At 36.7% G+C, this 16,563-nt stretch overlaps 1 protein-coding gene across 6 annotated transcripts in view; it reads left to right on the plus strand.

The window, feature by feature from the left end:
- MATN2 (matrilin 2) overlaps window positions 1-16,563 on the plus strand; it is a 66,904-nt gene that overhangs the window by 42,357 nt on the left and 7,984 nt on the right. For 5 of the 6 annotated variants that reach the window (XM_085221460.1, XM_085221463.1, XM_085221461.1 and 2 more), the window contains 16 exons: window positions 214-336; window positions 4,037-4,159; window positions 5,491-5,613; window positions 7,097-7,219; window positions 7,368-7,490; window positions 7,848-7,970; window positions 8,062-8,184; window positions 8,396-8,518; window positions 12,498-12,620; window positions 12,715-12,837; window positions 12,928-13,050; window positions 13,233-13,355; window positions 13,579-13,701; window positions 13,843-13,965; window positions 14,104-14,226; window positions 15,923-16,336. In XM_085221460.1, coding sequence (XP_085077586.1) covers window positions 214-336; window positions 4,037-4,159; window positions 5,491-5,613; window positions 7,097-7,219; window positions 7,368-7,490; window positions 7,848-7,970; window positions 8,062-8,184; window positions 8,396-8,518; window positions 12,498-12,620; window positions 12,715-12,837; window positions 12,928-13,050; window positions 13,233-13,355; window positions 13,579-13,701; window positions 13,843-13,965; window positions 14,104-14,226; window positions 15,923-16,336 — 2,259 coding nt within the window. The remainder of the gene's footprint in view (window positions 1-213; window positions 337-4,036; window positions 4,160-5,490; window positions 5,614-7,096; window positions 7,220-7,367; window positions 7,491-7,847; window positions 7,971-8,061; window positions 8,185-8,395; window positions 8,519-12,497; window positions 12,621-12,714; window positions 12,838-12,927; window positions 13,051-13,232; window positions 13,356-13,578; window positions 13,702-13,842; window positions 13,966-14,103; window positions 14,227-15,922; window positions 16,337-16,563) is intronic. The other variant, XM_085221462.1, reaches the window with a different exon arrangement.

Genomic DNA, 16,563 nt, shown 5'->3' on the forward strand with positions numbered 1-16,563 from the left:
TTCATTTAAGTATACATAACCGGTATACCCAAGTACAGCAGACATTTTAGATGGTGAACATGTTATTTTCACAATTTGAAACAATATGTTAAAAGTTACAAATGGTGCATATGGAAAAAAATACCTAAAGAAAAAAAAACTAGGTAAATGGTTTTTACGTTGCCTACTTCTGGGAAATTATATTTATCAATGACCTAAGTTCTTCCTACTTAGGACCAGACTACTGTGCTCTTCAGGACCATGGCTGTGAACAGGAATGTGTTAATACAGATGATTCCTATTTTTGTCGATGCCAAGAAGGGTTTAGACTTAATCCAGATAAGAAAACATGCAAAAGTGAGTAATCTTTTGGACATAGTAAAGTTCATCTGCTTTCATTTCTTAAACCTTATGTGAATGCTCTCCTTTCTGAAAGGGTGAAAGTTTTCTCTGTAATAAAGGTAGAAACAAATCTTTCTTCATAAACTCAAATTTTACCTGAGCCATTCATATTAGAAAGATACCCAGTTTGCTGTTTTGTAGAATAGGTTGTGTTAAACATTTCTGAAGAGATTGAGTAAAACCTGAGGAGTAATAAAGGAACCAATATCAGCTCAAGACCAAGAAGTTTATTACTCTTTTTAAAACTTTGTTATGTTTTGTCTTACAGTGACGTAAAGTTTTCTTTAGTTTTTGGTTTTATCTTTAATTTCATCTTGCTTTCCTGAGTTGTTTTAGCCAAGAACAGATTTACCTCATTAGCTGTGAGTAAGTAATAGATTGTAATGTAGTTACAAAAACCAACTTAAAATCAAACGTGAAACTCCATACAGTTTCTTTCAAACTGTATAAACAGCCTCAGTAATGTTGGGATTATAAACCAATTATACATATTGTTTACTTCACAAATATTTTTTGTGTTACAGCTTTTTCTGAGCAGGGATTCAGTGTCACACGTGTTTTCAATGTAACGCTGTCAATAAGCAACTAGCTTGATCTGGTGATTCAGTCCTGGGGGGAATGGGGAAGGGGAGGAATTTTACTGATATTCTATGAACAGGAAGCTTGGTTAGAGCAATACAGTTATATCTCTTGACTCTTATAACTTGTATGTATTTTTGAAACTATTTTCTTTCTGTCTTAGAGATGCTTTCTAAGAAGCATTTTCACACAGAGGGTGGTGACACACTGGAACAGGTTGCCCAAAGAGGTTGTGGATGCCCCATCCTTGGAGGCATTCAAGGCCAGCCTGGATGTGTCTCTGGGCAACCTGCTTGGTGGTTGGTAACCCTGCACAGAGCAGGTTTTAAACAGCAGGGTCTTTTCAACCTAGGACACTGTGATTCTGTGATTCTATGATTGTCAATACAGTGCTGTTTGTACAGCAGTCCATGCTGTTCTTGCTTTTAATATTTATATGGTGTTTCAATATAAAAATCCAGATTTTTATAGAATGGATCTGCCTTGGTAAGCATAGGTGCAAAAGGACTGTATTGTCTCAAATACTTGTTGCCTAGGATTTAATTGAGAATTAAGGACAAACTGGAGTACTTTACTTTTCCTTAACTTTAGGGTTTTTTAAATTTGGCGGTTAATCTTTTGCCCTCTTCATAACATCAGGAAAAAAAAACATTACGTATAACCAGGCATTCCTCCTTCACCAGAGGGCATCGATTCTAATGACTGCTGGAGCAGGAGCTTAAAGTCTAAGCTCAGTCTTGCCTAGCCAAGTATTCACAAACAGCTCTTTGATCCTCAAGTCACTATCAGATGTACACAGCTTTAAAAGTTGTGCAGATCATAGAATCTGGTACCATTTAAGAAAAGTGAGTCTTTCCAAGCTGTTGTACTTCAGAGACCTTCCTGGTTGGTTTGAATTCTTAACCGTTTTTCTCTCTTGTATGTAACTATCTGTGAGTTAGGTCAGCATGACTGTGAGCGTGAATGTGTTAATTAAGGAGAGTCATTTATGTGCAAATGTCATCTTGGATATTTCCTACGATGTGATCACAATACACATAGAAGTGAGTGTCTCGTGAACTGCAGCAGCTGGTTATTGCAGTGGGGTGAGGTGTGAATAGAATGAGAAAATGCCCCTGAGTCCTTTCTAGAGATCTTTCTGAGTTATGCAAACCTGTATTTCTGTAAAGTCAGCCACAAGCGAGCTCTAGTGAAGTAATGCTGTAGTAAGATCCCAGATTTAACATGGAACTAAGGTGTCATCTTCTCCAGTCCTAATAAATGGGAAAAGTTGTTCAGCTTTGCTGTTTAAAATGCAGCACACATAAAACTAACATGTGTTAGTGAGATGATACGTAGAGATGCATAGAAACTTCTTTCTTACATATGTTTACATTTCCATCAATCTGATGAAATGTCCTCTATTAATAAGAATGTTACTAAAGGACCAGCACTGCACCAGAGAACACCAACAGCACTGCCCACTTGCTGTCACCTGCTTTTCAGAGAACTATTTTCCGTATCAGCTAAAATATCTGTAGCATTTTTGTCTAATGTACTGTTGACATATATTGTCAAAGGAATGCTGTCAATTAAATTAAAAATAGTTTATAGGCCAGGGAGTAATATTTTTAAATAAACTATTTGTGATAAGGCCGTATTTAAGGAAACTTGGATGTGTTGCAAGGGCTGAAAACATTTTAAGGATTATGTTTTTAGGCGATCACAAGTTGAATATCTAAAAATAAATGTATCACAAGACACTAGTTGTCTTTTTTTTTTATTAATATAGACCTTTCCCCTCTCCCTTCCCCTTATCATCCTTCTTACAATAGTTGAAAAAAGAAAAAAAATGTAATGCAACATACATGATGAACACATGTACATTTATACTATTTTCTAAAACCTGCAAGTAGGCAGCTTTCTTGAAAGCATGTGTTAAAAGATTCTGCATAAGAAACCAAAGTATTTAAATGTTAAAATTCACATTAGTGTAGGTGTTTGTATTGTAAAGATGGTGCCAAACAGCTCTTTTTTCTTTTTGGACATTTTTTATGTGATCCAAGAAGTTACACAAGCCTCTTCATGATGATGTAAGTCCTTGGAATAAGGAGAATGTTCCAGCTGGAACTTGCTTAAACTAGTAGAAACTTTCACCTCAGCTTCACTTGTTTAAGCCAATGCTATCTCTATTTATGTATAATGGGAAATCTGGACTGACTCCTTGGAGTCCTGCAACATCATTCCTAGCTGAAAAAACAAATAGATATCAATATTTAAAACTAAGTTAATTGACATTAAGTGTAGGCTTGTTGCTTCTTTGTTGTTGTTTTTTATGTAGGCAGCTACAGACGTGTCTGGTCACATCTGTAAATGATTTGCAAATAGAAACATATGAAACTTTTCATGCCTGAAGGAACTCTGCTACATTTGATCAAGTTAAGCTAAAGTGATTTGAGCCTGTACAACTAAAAATAGTCATTAACAAGTCAGGAATAAAATGTTATGAAAAAGTTTGCTATAAAGTTTTTTTTCCTAAAATGTGCTTTTTCTCTACTTACAGAGTCAGCAGATTACACAGTACATTTGCAAATGCACGTACCTCAGCCTACAGCGTTGCTGTCTGTTCTGTGAACCAGTTTCATATAAGATTCAAAAAATATTTGATTTTATCTTAGGTAGAATCGAAATAAAAATAGGAAAACCAAATAAATGGTATAAGTTAATACACTCCCTTTCTCTCTGAGACAATTTTATGGTGAACAAAAGAGAGTCTTGCCTTCTAAGGAATGAAAGTGTGATCCTGTGGGTAATACCAGGCAGGGCCTTGAGACTCTCTACTTTGTGATAGTTTGACAAGGGAAATCTGTGCTTTATCAAGTTTGTTGTTTGCTTTGTGGAGTTGCTGTACTCATTTCACTTAGGTGTTGTTAATTAATGCGATTTACTAACATAGATGGGGATACTGCATAAATAAAAAAATATATACTGATCTTTTTCCCTTGCTCTGTAAGGGCATTGTGCATGAACTACAGTTCTGTAGTGTATGTATCTTAAAAAAAAATGTGCTTTCTTCAATGATTAACACAAATAATAGGAGTGGACCACTGTGCAGAAAGCAATCACGGTTGTGAGCAACTGTGCCTAAATACTGATGACTCCTACGTCTGTCAGTGCTCTGAAGGATTTGTCATCAATGAGGACCTACGAACCTGCACACGTAAGTTATCTGAAAATATGCTAGATCTCAGCCCACATGGGTAAGGTTTCTGTTCTCACAAAGGGAAGAGGACACACCTGCAGGGTGAGGGAAGGGATGCCATCCAGAGGGACATGGACAGGCTCCAGAGGTGGCCTTGTGCAAACATTCTGACGTTCAGTGAGGTCAAGTGCAAGGTCCTGATCCTGCATAAGGACAGGATCTATTAGAAATAATTCAAATGCTATCTAAAAGAACTGCTGAAAAATCAGAAATAGACGAACTATATTTTTAAGAACTTGTGAATGGAAAATCTGTTTTTCCTTTGTAGTAAAAACAGGTGTGGGTTGGTTTTTTTTGTGTGTTTTTTTTTGTTCCATTCAGTCATTTTCCTCCAGACTGTAATTGGAGACACATCAACAGCATTAAAACCATGCTGTGGCTTCTAGAATCCCTTCATGCAATACACTGGAGACCTTTTGAATGGTTCTTCTTGCCCATGCATATCTCTCCTCGTATTTATTTAGATATAGGATGTCTTATTGCTGAGCTCCAGATGAGTTGCTGAAACCTCTTTTTTTTTTTAGACTAGCATGAAAGGTTTTTTCGGCACTTTGTGATACCCTGAATGAGCAGCTGAGTGGAAGGGATTAGCATTTAGCATTTACCACTCCTAAAAGGAAAACATCTGGGAATCACAACAATGGTATCATACACAGTTGCACAGGTATCTTAAGACAGCTGGGAGAACACCTGAGTGGTAAACAGATTTCTTCTCTGACAGTGAAAGAACAAAAGTGTGACACTGTGTTTGTAGCCTATAAAAAGTAGTCAGTCTGCCTGCGGAGTGGGAATATTATGTCTTGGTACTTCAAATAAGAAACCCGTAAGAAATTTGAGAAGAAAAAATGGACCATATTCCATAAGTCTTGTTGTTTGCAATTCTTTGCAAAAGCTTGATTAGCCTAAGCCAAACATCTCAGAATCCCAGAGGGATTTTCTGCCTGCCGTGTTTACGTCAGATCATTTAGAGACCATCTTTGAAGAAGGTTCACAAGGTACCTATTCTGTCATTGCCCCTGTCTTTTATAAAAACATTGTTAAAGTGTCTGGTTTTTGCAATTCACTCTGTGAGCACTGACACCCAGATTCTGTTGAGCTGTGCTACGTATTCTCAACTCCACTTACAGTAATTATTGCAAAGTATACCACAGGGCCCTCTTAAATTTAATTGAAGGTACATATATGCATATTATCAGATAAAGGACAGAATTGTTGCTTATACGCCATGCAAATACTAAAAATGATGGTTTAATTGTTAATTATTTCAATAACTTCAATTGCTCCTGCAGGAGTTGACTATTGTGCTCTGAGTGATCATGGCTGTGAACATTTGTGTATAAATGGTGACAAATCTTACACTTGTCAGTGTTTTGAAGGATACAGGCTTCGGAATGATGGGAAAACATGTAAACGTAAGTTGTTCAGCAAGTCAATAATAGATTTTTATTACATATAAAGAAAATAAGTCTGTAAGGAGGATTTGATTGCTTAAATGTTGCTTTCCAGTGACATTTTACATGATTCCAGAAGCTCACAATTTTCTCTTTGATGTCACGTTTGCCAGCATTATGTTGAGGTCTTGGATGCTTGAAGGCATCTGAAGTGGCACTGAGTGCATACTTCTAGGCACCTGAGTCACTCCCTAAACGTCTGGAATGTATAAAATTAACTGTGTCTGGTGTGGATTCAAAATCATTGGATTCCAACTTACATTCTTATATCTGACAACTATAGTTTTCTTCTCAAATCAAGACAAAAATATGTAACATTTCAAAAGACTTACATAACAAAAAGGAGCCTTCGGTACTAATGGAATATTCATTCCTTTGCCCAGTGTGAGATAAGGTTGATTGCAAAATCGATATCATAATTGTATTATACATTTGGCTACAGTATGTAGTTACGATGAATGACAGATGTATAAAAAAATTTCCCTGGTATTGGAGTGCATGCTAAGTTATCAGAGAAGAACTGTGGACAATCTTTGGAAAACACAAAGAGGCACAAAGTGTTCTATAATGCCAATCATATCCAAGATTTCCATCAGCATCTTCTGTTAAATAACATTTAAATTATCAGTTTTGTATTGCATTTATCAGCCTTGTATTACATATATCACATCAACACCCTACTTTGTTAATCCATGTGAACAGAGATAAGTTTTGCTTGTCTCAGATATTGCAAAAGCAAGTGAAATTTTGTGTCCATGCAGCAGCCCTTGTGCGAAAACAAAGGGTGTGGGGAAGAAAGTGAAAGTTTAGTTTATCCAATATTAATAAGTAGATGTAATTTTATTTTGAAATATAAATTGTAACTAAATCACATGTCAGAAAAGTTCACGTAACATTTGCTTAACCAGTTACAGCTGACAGTTTTCCAAAAGTCTACAGCAGGATCATACAATTTGTTCCTCATTACATTTAAGCACAACATACGCTAAGCTTTTGTAATTTTAGTGTACAGAAGAATGGCAAGTAACATCTGAACTCCAAGGAAAGAAAGCTTAACTATTTCAGGTTTGGGCATAAACCTGATAAAATTATGGTGATGGAAAGATCTATTTTTCACCAGAAAGTTTACTTGAAATGTGGATGTGGAATTTAAATGCTTTTGGAAATCCCTGCAGGACATTAACCTGCATGATGGGGATACATTAAGTTATACAAACTCTGGAACCAAAGCAGTGCACTTTTCCTTAATAATAAGGTTGTAAAAATTGTAGAACAAAGATTTGGCTCTTTGTTACAATAAAAACTTACAGTAAGTGCTGTAAATGATTTGCTGAATTGAGTCCAGAATACCAGCAAGAACAAGAATAGTCAGTAACTGGAAGCTGTAAGACAAAACATCTTGCCCTTAACTAGCACAGTTCTTTATCTGTTGATTTATTCTCAGGTAAAAATGTCTGCAAATCAGTCAGCCATGGCTGTGAGCATGTTTGTGTTAGTACTGACAATTCTTACATCTGCAAGTGCCATGAAGGATTCATATTGAGAGATGATGGGAAAACATGCAGAAGTGAGTAACTCATATATATTTAGAACATTTTTGCACGTGCATTAGGCAAGGAAAGAAAAGTATTTTTCACTTTCACTAGAAAACATCCTTTTGATCCTTTTGAACACGTTATCATTCCAAACTGTATCTATATCTAACTAATTCCCAGGACAGGACATCTGCAAATCAATCAGCCATGGCTGTGAGCATATTTGTGTTAACAAAGATGACTCTTACGCTTGTGAGTGTCATGAAGGTTTCCTATTGAGAGAAGATGGGAAAACATGCAGAAGTAAGTATTCTGGTAGACTTTTATCTATAGTGTGTAGATTTGTGGAATTCTTTTAACTAATAACAATTCCATAACTGCTCGTAATGTGGAATTAATATTGTTATACCTGCTAGAAGATTGTAAGATACTCAGTGAACAGTAATAGTATACTTTAGTAACCAGACTGATATGACTGGAGACAAGCAAAAAACAACACTTACAATTCTTCAGTTATCAAGAACTAGAAGTGTTTTCTGCCTAAATTTTTGTCCATTTCTTTGAATGATGTCAGTGAACCTAATAAAAACTACTACTACTCCTTGCATAATAATATATATTGAAGATGTGCTTTAACCAAAAACCATCAACTGTTCTCAGATGAAGACATTTGCAGTTCAGTTGACCATGGCTGTGAACATGTTTGTGTTAATGCTGATGAGTCGTACGTCTGCCAGTGTTATGAGGGATTTGCATTAAGACAAGATGGAAAAACATGTAGAAGTAAGTTTACTTATCTTTAACAGAAGATTCCCTTTATAATCTGGGCATTTGTAGACATGGTTTAAATACTGGCACTCTTATTTTTTTCCAGATAAAGATGTTTGCAATTCTGTTGACCACGGCTGTGAGCATGTTTGTGTGAACACTGATAATTCATACATTTGCCAGTGTTATGAGGGTTTTGTATTGAGGGAAGATGAGAAAACATGTAAAAGTAAGTTATTGATGTTACTGTAATTTTCTCACTCTGGAGTCAGTGACGAAGCATGCTGTGTTAGAAATAGGTCTTCTTATTTGTGATTTTATATGACAAAAAGGAGGATAGATTCTTTATTTTATTAGGAACTTAATATTTTTAGTCTCTACATTTTTTGAAATGTTCTCAATTATTAAACTGTAGTAAATAAAATCTAAATTATTCCTAGGTAAGGACATCTGCAAATCAGTCAATCATGGCTGTGAACATCTTTGTGTTAATACTGATGACTCATATACTTGCCAGTGCCATGACGGATTTGTACTGAGGCAAGATGGGAAAACATGCCGAAGTAAGTTGCTTGTCAATAAAAGAGGAAATATAATTTCCCTTCTATTAGGAAATTATTCACTGATTCATGGTGGTCAGAGTGCAATATTGTCCTCTGTAGGTCACAAGATTTCTATAAATTATTGTTTGAATTAAAAATGTATTTCAGAAAATATATCAATTTTAAGGTCAGAATGTGCACTTTAAAATGTGAGCTTCATTTTTATATTATGCCAAGATTTAATCTTGAGGATAGGATTTTGCCTCATTTGACTGTGATGAGTTGGAGTTCTAATTGCCATTGTGCTGTTTTATGTATACTCACATAGACCATAATTTGACTGATTAGCTTAGTCTCTTAACATGGTTGTAGTAAACAATAAGCAGATGAAATTCCTTCCGGCTCTTTATCTGTTTTCCAGTCTTTTCATAAATCTCTTCTTATTCTCCTAAAGCTTCTATTTATCAGTATTGTTGCAGGGATGCCACAACGTGGGAACATAGTACAAAGTCCTCTAACACAGCATACAGCAGGGTCCAGCATAGAGGAACTCTTACCTACCTAATTCTTATTTGAATCTACCCTTCTTTTATGACCAAAGATAGTTATATACCATAAACATAAGCCTTTTAAAAATCTCAGTCACATAAATATCCCACATCTTGTGAGTACAGCCTTCATTCTTTGTTTCTAAATTATGTAAGTTTACTTCTGGCTATTTAAAAATACTTACAGTTTGTTTTTACTCAGCTTGCAAAAAGATTTGTGTTTCCTTATATCAGCAGAGCTATATTTTTATTATTCTCTCAACAACAAAAGGAACCTATAAACTTCATTAATGATTATTTTATATTTTCTTTAGGATTGTTCATTAAAATTTTAAGCAGTAGAGAGCAGGGCACATTCTTAGAAAGAAAGCCACTTGATGATTCCCCATTTACAGTTTATCCTGAAGACCTCTCTAGCCAATGTTAATCCATTTATGTTCATTCTGTAGTCTGTTTTCTTAATCAGAATTAATATCCAGACTGATGCCCTACTGAATTCCCTGAGCATTATGAACCAACTTCATAATCAATTAAAAAGATTCTTATTTACTTATCCGGGGCCTCTTTCTTCATAATATAAACTTGAATATTTTTCTTTCTTTTTTTTTTTCCCTTAATCAAAGTCCACATTTATCTGTTTGGTTGTTTGAATGCAGATTAATGTCAAGCTGACAGGCTTGCAGTGAACTCATTATACTTTTCAAACACTGTGTGTGTAGGTGCTGGGGATGGAAACTCCTTAGTGTTTTGAGACTTCTGTAGAGTTCCAGGAGATAACAAAAAATTACACTAAGCATCCAAAGTGTTATTCAGCCAGCTCTTTTTACAGCTCTTGGCTGTACTGATCTGGAGTTACTGCTGTTTCTACAGTAGATACTGTGTGACCTACTTCTCAACTGATGAAATTCTTCATTCTAACAATATCATCTGTAGCCTATTTCAAAAAATTCAGATCTGAGTATACTTAATATTTTTACTTTTCTGCATAAATATGGACAATTCTACTGTTTCTACCTACTGATTAACAATATATTGTTAAAATGGTTTTTGTTTCAAACACCCCTTAAATAACATACACTGTTTTTGTTGGCTATGCAGCTTGGCCTGTGTCTTTTCAGTGTTTCAAATTCCACATATTTTCAATTTCAGTAAATAATGTGAATTTTCCTTTCATTCATTATTCAAATCTTATAGCTGTATTCTATTTCAATTTATGTTCCTTTTTTAACTATTCTGGTATTCGTTTTAGATGATATCTGTAGGGTTTTTTTTTTGGAGGAATCTAGTAAAGCAAGATTTAATAGTACAGTCAGTCATCATTCACTTTTGTTTAAATTATTTCACCTCCAATCACAAAGTACTTTGGCTTACAATTGCTTTCAGCTATAAAAATCTATCTATATATATATATTCTATATATATATAAAATCTATCCTTTGTTGCTCATTTATATTTCATTCCATTTGAAAATAATGAATGTTGCACACAGCTGTGCATAAGCTGACGCTAACTAATGCTAATTTTTACCTCCATAATCATTTCTTCTTTGGAAGAAGAAATTCTGCTGGAATGGGATCTAGTTGAGATTGCCTTGAGTGTAATGCTTGTTGAGTTAGAAGACTGTAGCATTTTTTGAAATTCTTTGTTTTGTCAGCCTGAGCCCTTCAAGTAATGTACCTCAGGCTGAAGTTCTCATGAAAAAATATTTTTTTTCTACACACTAAGCCTAATTGGTTATTCTGCTAATTGCTAATAATCAGGAGAATCCAGCTGATCTGATACATCTGGATTTCAGCAAGGCTTTCAATAAGCTTTCTCATGTTATCCTTCTAGACAAAATATCTGGCTAGACAAAAACATAATGCAAATGGTGAACAATTGACAGGCAGGTTGGGCTCAAAAGGTTATAATAAATGGAGTTACATCAGGCTGGTGGCCAGTCACTAGTAGGGTTCCATAGGGCTCCAATTTATGGCCAGTTTTTTCACTGTTTCTGAAAATTATCTGGACGCAGCACTTGAATGCATACTAAGTAAGTTTGCATATGATACTAAATTAGGAAGAGCTGTTGACTTCCTTGAGGGCAGAGAGACCTTGAAGAGAGGTGTTGACAAGTTAGGAGGCTGGGCAATCACCAACCAATTACCAGCGCTAACTTGAACAAGAGAAAGTGCTGAATTCTGCACTTGGGATGGAGCAGCCCTGCATATATGTACAGAATGGAGAACAGGAGGCTGGAGAGCAGCCCCACGGAAAGGGATCTGGGAGTTCTGGGGATGGCAAGTTGAACACGAGTCAGCAGTGTGCCCTGGAAGCCACAAGGGCAACCGTACTCTGGGGTGCACCAGGCCCAGCACTGCCAGCGGGTGAGGCGAGGGCTTGTCCCGCCATGGGGGCCCTGTGTTTGTGCAGCCCAAAGCAGAGGAGCTGAGGGGAGGCCAGATGGCGGCTGCAGCTCCTCACAGGGAGCGGAGGGACAGCGCTGAGCTCTGCTCTGTGTGACAGTGACAGGGCCCGAGGGAACGGCATGGAGCTGCGTCAGGGAGGGGCGGGTGGGGGTCAGGGACAGGTTCTGCACCAGAGGGCGGTGGGCATGGAACGGGCTGCCCAGGGCAGTGGGCACGGCCTGAGTGCCGGAGTTCAGTGAGCGTTTGGACAGATCTCAGACATGGGGGTTGGAATTCGGGGTGGTACTGTGTGGAGCTGGGAGTTGGATTTGATGACTCTTGTGGGTCATTTCCAACTTGGGACACAATTCTGTAATTCTGACACATCTGAACACTGCTGTTAGTGGCATCCAGTGTTGTACTTGCTGTGTAAAGGTTGCATTAGCAACTGAGAATATTTTCTTTTTTTATTGCAGTGAGAAAGGAACAGGGAATGCTGATAGATGGGATGACTTCCTTTTCTACTTTTTCTTGCTCTGTTCTTCTTGAAGAGGTTATGGCCAGTTGGCTTTAACATTGCACTCACAGAAATCCGTTCATCAGTTTTCCCCAATACTGGTGGATTTTCTTTATCCCCTACACTCCTGGGTTTTGCTTGTGCAGATTCTTAGCATTGATGTAAGAATCCTAAAGGAGTGCTTTGCTTCACGTCCTGTGGTTTTTTGTTCAGTTTTGTTTTCACTAGCATGAATTTTTGCTAAATAACTATACTAAATATTCCTTCTTTTACTCTTCCTGCTGCCAATGTAAGGTCCTCCTTCTTAATCTAGTCAGATTGCTCCTAAAATGATTCACCATCACTGGGAGACCGTCCAAACCATGTAGTTCTTTCTGCTTAGACGGTAAAGAACTCATGCCTCACGTGAGGTAAGCTGTCAATCCTTTAACTAGCTTTCAGTGTGCATGCTTCCTATTTCTTTGCTGACGGGATTACCCCTGCAGTCTTTATGAAAAATTTTTTAAAAGTTTAACTTGCAAATCACATTAAATTTTATCTATTTCCAGGCAAGGATATCTGCAAATCAGTCAACCACGGCTGTGAACATGCCTGTGTTAACGCTGGTGATAAATTTGTTTGTAAGTGTCAGGAAGGATTCCTGCTGAGAGAAGATGGAAAAACTTGCAGGAGTAAGTAGTCTGATATTTATCAGCATGCTTTTTATCTGCAATTCAAGATCATGTAGAAATGTACTAACTAGCAAGAGCTGTCATCTGTTCTTAGATAAAGATCTTTGCAAGTCAGTCAACCATGGCTGTGAACATGTTTGTGTTAATACTGATGATTCGTATATTTGCAAATGCCACGATGGGTTTCTACTGAGAGAAGATGGGAAAACCTGCAAAAGTATGTAGCATGAGAACTTAATTTGATGAACAACACACATAATAAAGGGCTCTGCTGATATATGTTAACTACCAACTCTTTTGATGGCAGACAAGGATATCTGCAGTTCAATCAACCATGGCTGTGAACAAGTTTGTGTGAATTCAGAAGAATCCTACATGTGCAAGTGTCATGAAAATTTCATACTGAGGGAAGATGGAAAGACATGTAAATGTGAGTAGCCTGAGCCATAAGAATGTTTTTTTGGTTTTAAGTGTTAGTCTTTTAAGTGTTGTGGCTGTGAGAGTTTGTGCATGAATATGTTTATTTGCGATTCCTAACTACTTGATCTGGTACATAAAAGATACTATCTCTCCCTAAAGAATCTCACCTAGCTAACTGTCCACTCTCCTCAGATAAAGATGTTTGCAAGTCAGTTAACCATGGCTGTGAACATATTTGTGTTAACACTGACGATTCCTATATCTGCAAGTGTCATGATGACTTCATACTGAGGGAAGATGGGAAAACTTGTAGAAGTAAGTTGCTTAGTCTTCATTATGTAGTTTCTGATCTATTAATGAAACGTATTATTTATATGGTGTGCTCTTCGTGTTTTTAATAATCAGCTTCACAGAATAAAATGAAGTCAGTTTCTTGGAAATGAGCTCCTTCGTGGAAGATTATTGTTATACTTTTTTATATTTTGTGAAAGCTATTTATGTAGCTAATTGTGCTAAATATAATTTTCATTACTCCAAGGTAAAAATATCTGCAAAACAGTCAACCACGGTTGTGAACACGTCTGTGTTCCAGCTGGTGATTCATACACATGTCAGTGCCACAAGGGATTTATACTGAGGAGAGACAAGAAAACATGCAGGAGTGAGTACCTAAAACTTCTATGGGGAATATGTCCTTTCAGTCATAAAAGTGATTACAGACTTAATTTTTCTCAAAACTGGCTCATGCCAGCTTTGCATTTAAGAATAGATCTAATAAAGAAATTCTCTTAATGATTCTCAGATAAAGACCATTGTAAGTCCATTGACCATGGCTGTGAACATGTGTGCATTAATAATAACAATTCATACAGCTGTCAGTGCCATGAGGGATTTGTCCTGCGACAAGATGGAAAAACATGTCGAAGTAAGTAACAATATGTCTGTCTGCCATTCTTCATCATTGCTATAGGAAAAAAAAAAGATAAAATGTTCTATTTTGACATGCGTTATTTAAACGTTGTGTTTGGAGTCTGAATTTATAAATATTTTAAATTTTTCATAGGCAAAGATGTCTGCAAATCAGTTGCCCATGGTTGTGACCATATTTGTGTTAATAACGATGATTCATACATCTGCAAATGTCAGGAGGGGTATGTACTAAAAGAGGATCAGAAAACCTGCAGAAGTAAGTGCATTATATTTGGAAATAAATTGTTTCTTTGAGCATTTAAGTTAGTTGACCTCACTTCAAAAGCCTCAGTTCAAAACTGATACAACTGATATAACTGATGTAACTGATAACTGAAGCCTGAAGCATATATGAATGTGATAGAAAATGTACTGAGCAATTCATCTTCATGCTCTTGTAAGCAAAAAACTAATGAATTGGAACACTGTTTTCATATAGCATCAAGTACAATAATAATCTTTCCCAAATGTCAAGAAAAAAAACCCCGAAATATTATTGAGGAACTGTGTGCTTTATTCTTATCTTTTAATATGACATGCTTAGAACATTATATGCATTTATTGCATCATCCTTTTAATTCCTGGAGGAGAAACTCTTCTACTGGAGCTCAGTAAAAACATATTCTGCAAAAATGTATGCCTTTCTTGAGGAGCATATTATTACTAAAACATGTTTGTGACTGAACTCAACTGTAATTAACCCAACTCACTGTGAGCTGTTGCTTTATCTTGACATATGGAGTGATACTGAAGTGGTTCTGATAGTCATTGTATTACCATTACTTTAGTACATGACGCATTGTTTCTTCAGCAGCAAGGAATCCTTGGACAGTAGTTCTAAAAAGGCTATTGTCTAAGAAGAAAGGTCCAAACATTAATGAAAATTCCTTATTCCTACACTGACTCAGTAATAGATGTCTTCAGTATGTTCTGCAGTCAAATCAGAATGCTTATAAACTGCTTTGAATTTTGCATTTGCACTTAACCAAGTATGAGAACTGCAAACTTGTCAGTCTCTCCTAGATTGTCTCCCAGCTTCAGTGGGTAAAACAGAAAAGGTTAATTTCAGCAGTGAATAGTTACAAGCAAGGTATATAAACCATTTTTATCCAACATTAGCAGGTAGAAACCCTTCTAACATTTACTGCCTCACTTCTAACTTTTCACTTGTTTTTCTGCCACTAGAGATTTAAGTTTATGCTATAAAAACATGAGTGTTGTCTGTCTTCAGACATGAAGCTAATCCTAAACTGTAGGGCATTCTGTGTAACTCTTCTCTCTCAGCCTTCCCTGAGCTCTTTGGCTCCTGCCTCATTCTTTCCTGCAGCTCTAAACATGACTTCTAGATTTTCAGCTTTTATATATATGTGGCTTCAGCAACTCTTTTTTTTTTTTTTTTTATCATCTTTACATTTTTGCTACTTCTGCAGTATAAACACAGCTTCAGCAGTTCTCTTTATTTCAGGTCATCTGCATTTTCAGGTGAAGTTAACATACTGTCCTATGTTAGTATCCTATCCCTGAAAGAAAATGATGGAAACTTTGTTCCTATATCCTAAAGATTTTCTTCAGTTCGGCAGTTTTCTCCACTTAACAGTCATTCTTGAGGTTTTCTTAAAAATCTGATTTACTGCAAACTCATAAAAAAAGAGCAGTATTTTTTGGAGTTGTAGTATTCTACAAAGTGACACGTAATTGGTAGATAGTCACTGTGATTAGATTATTGTTAAAAGCTTTTGATCATTGGCACGCTCTTAGCTTTTGACAAAGACTGTCCACAAACCGTTCTAGACACACTACAAGGTTGGCTGAGCCAGGAACAATGTACTCAAGGTTATCTCTGTGTTCATGCAGTCCTGTTTACAGCTGTGTGCAACTTTTTCATTATCTGAACACTTCTGCTTATTTCACAGGATGCACTGAAGGCCCAGTTGATCTGGTGTTTGTGATTGATGGATCAAAAAGTCTCGGAGAGGATAATTTTGAAATTGTAAAACAATTTGTCTCAGGAATATTAGATACACTTGACATTTCACCCAAAGCTGCTCGAGTTGGTTTGCTTCAGTATTCCTCTGAAGTCCGCACAGAGTTTACATTAAGACAGTTTAGCACAGCCAAAGACATGAAGAAAGCTGTATCACAAATGAAATATATGGGGCGAGGTTCCATGACAGGACTGGCTCTGAAGCAAATGTTTGAGAGAAGCTTCACAGAAACAGAAGGAGCGAGACCACTGTCAGCAAACATCCCTCGAATCTCCATTGTGTTTACGGATGGACGAGCCCAAGATGAAGTCTCTGACTGGGCTGCTAGAGCAAAGAGAAGTGGTGAGTGGCGATGTCTTCTTTCAGAAGTGTAAATACAGTGCTAAATAAGATGTGATAATTGTATAGATGTGTTACAGTACCTGCTAATCAAGACAGTTTGCCACAGCAGTCTGCCTAGTTGAGTGACCATTGTAGCAGAACACCAGATCTTTGGTTTCACAGAGCCATTGCTGCAGAGTTCTGTCATTGATACTGTGGGACTAATGCTGACTGCCTCACTACTGGGG

This window comes from Meleagris gallopavo, chromosome 3 (assembly GCF_905368555.1).
Source record: "Meleagris gallopavo chromosome 3, MGAL_WU_HG_1.1, whole genome shotgun sequence".
NCBI lineage: Eukaryota > Metazoa > Chordata > Aves > Galliformes > Phasianidae > Meleagris > Meleagris gallopavo.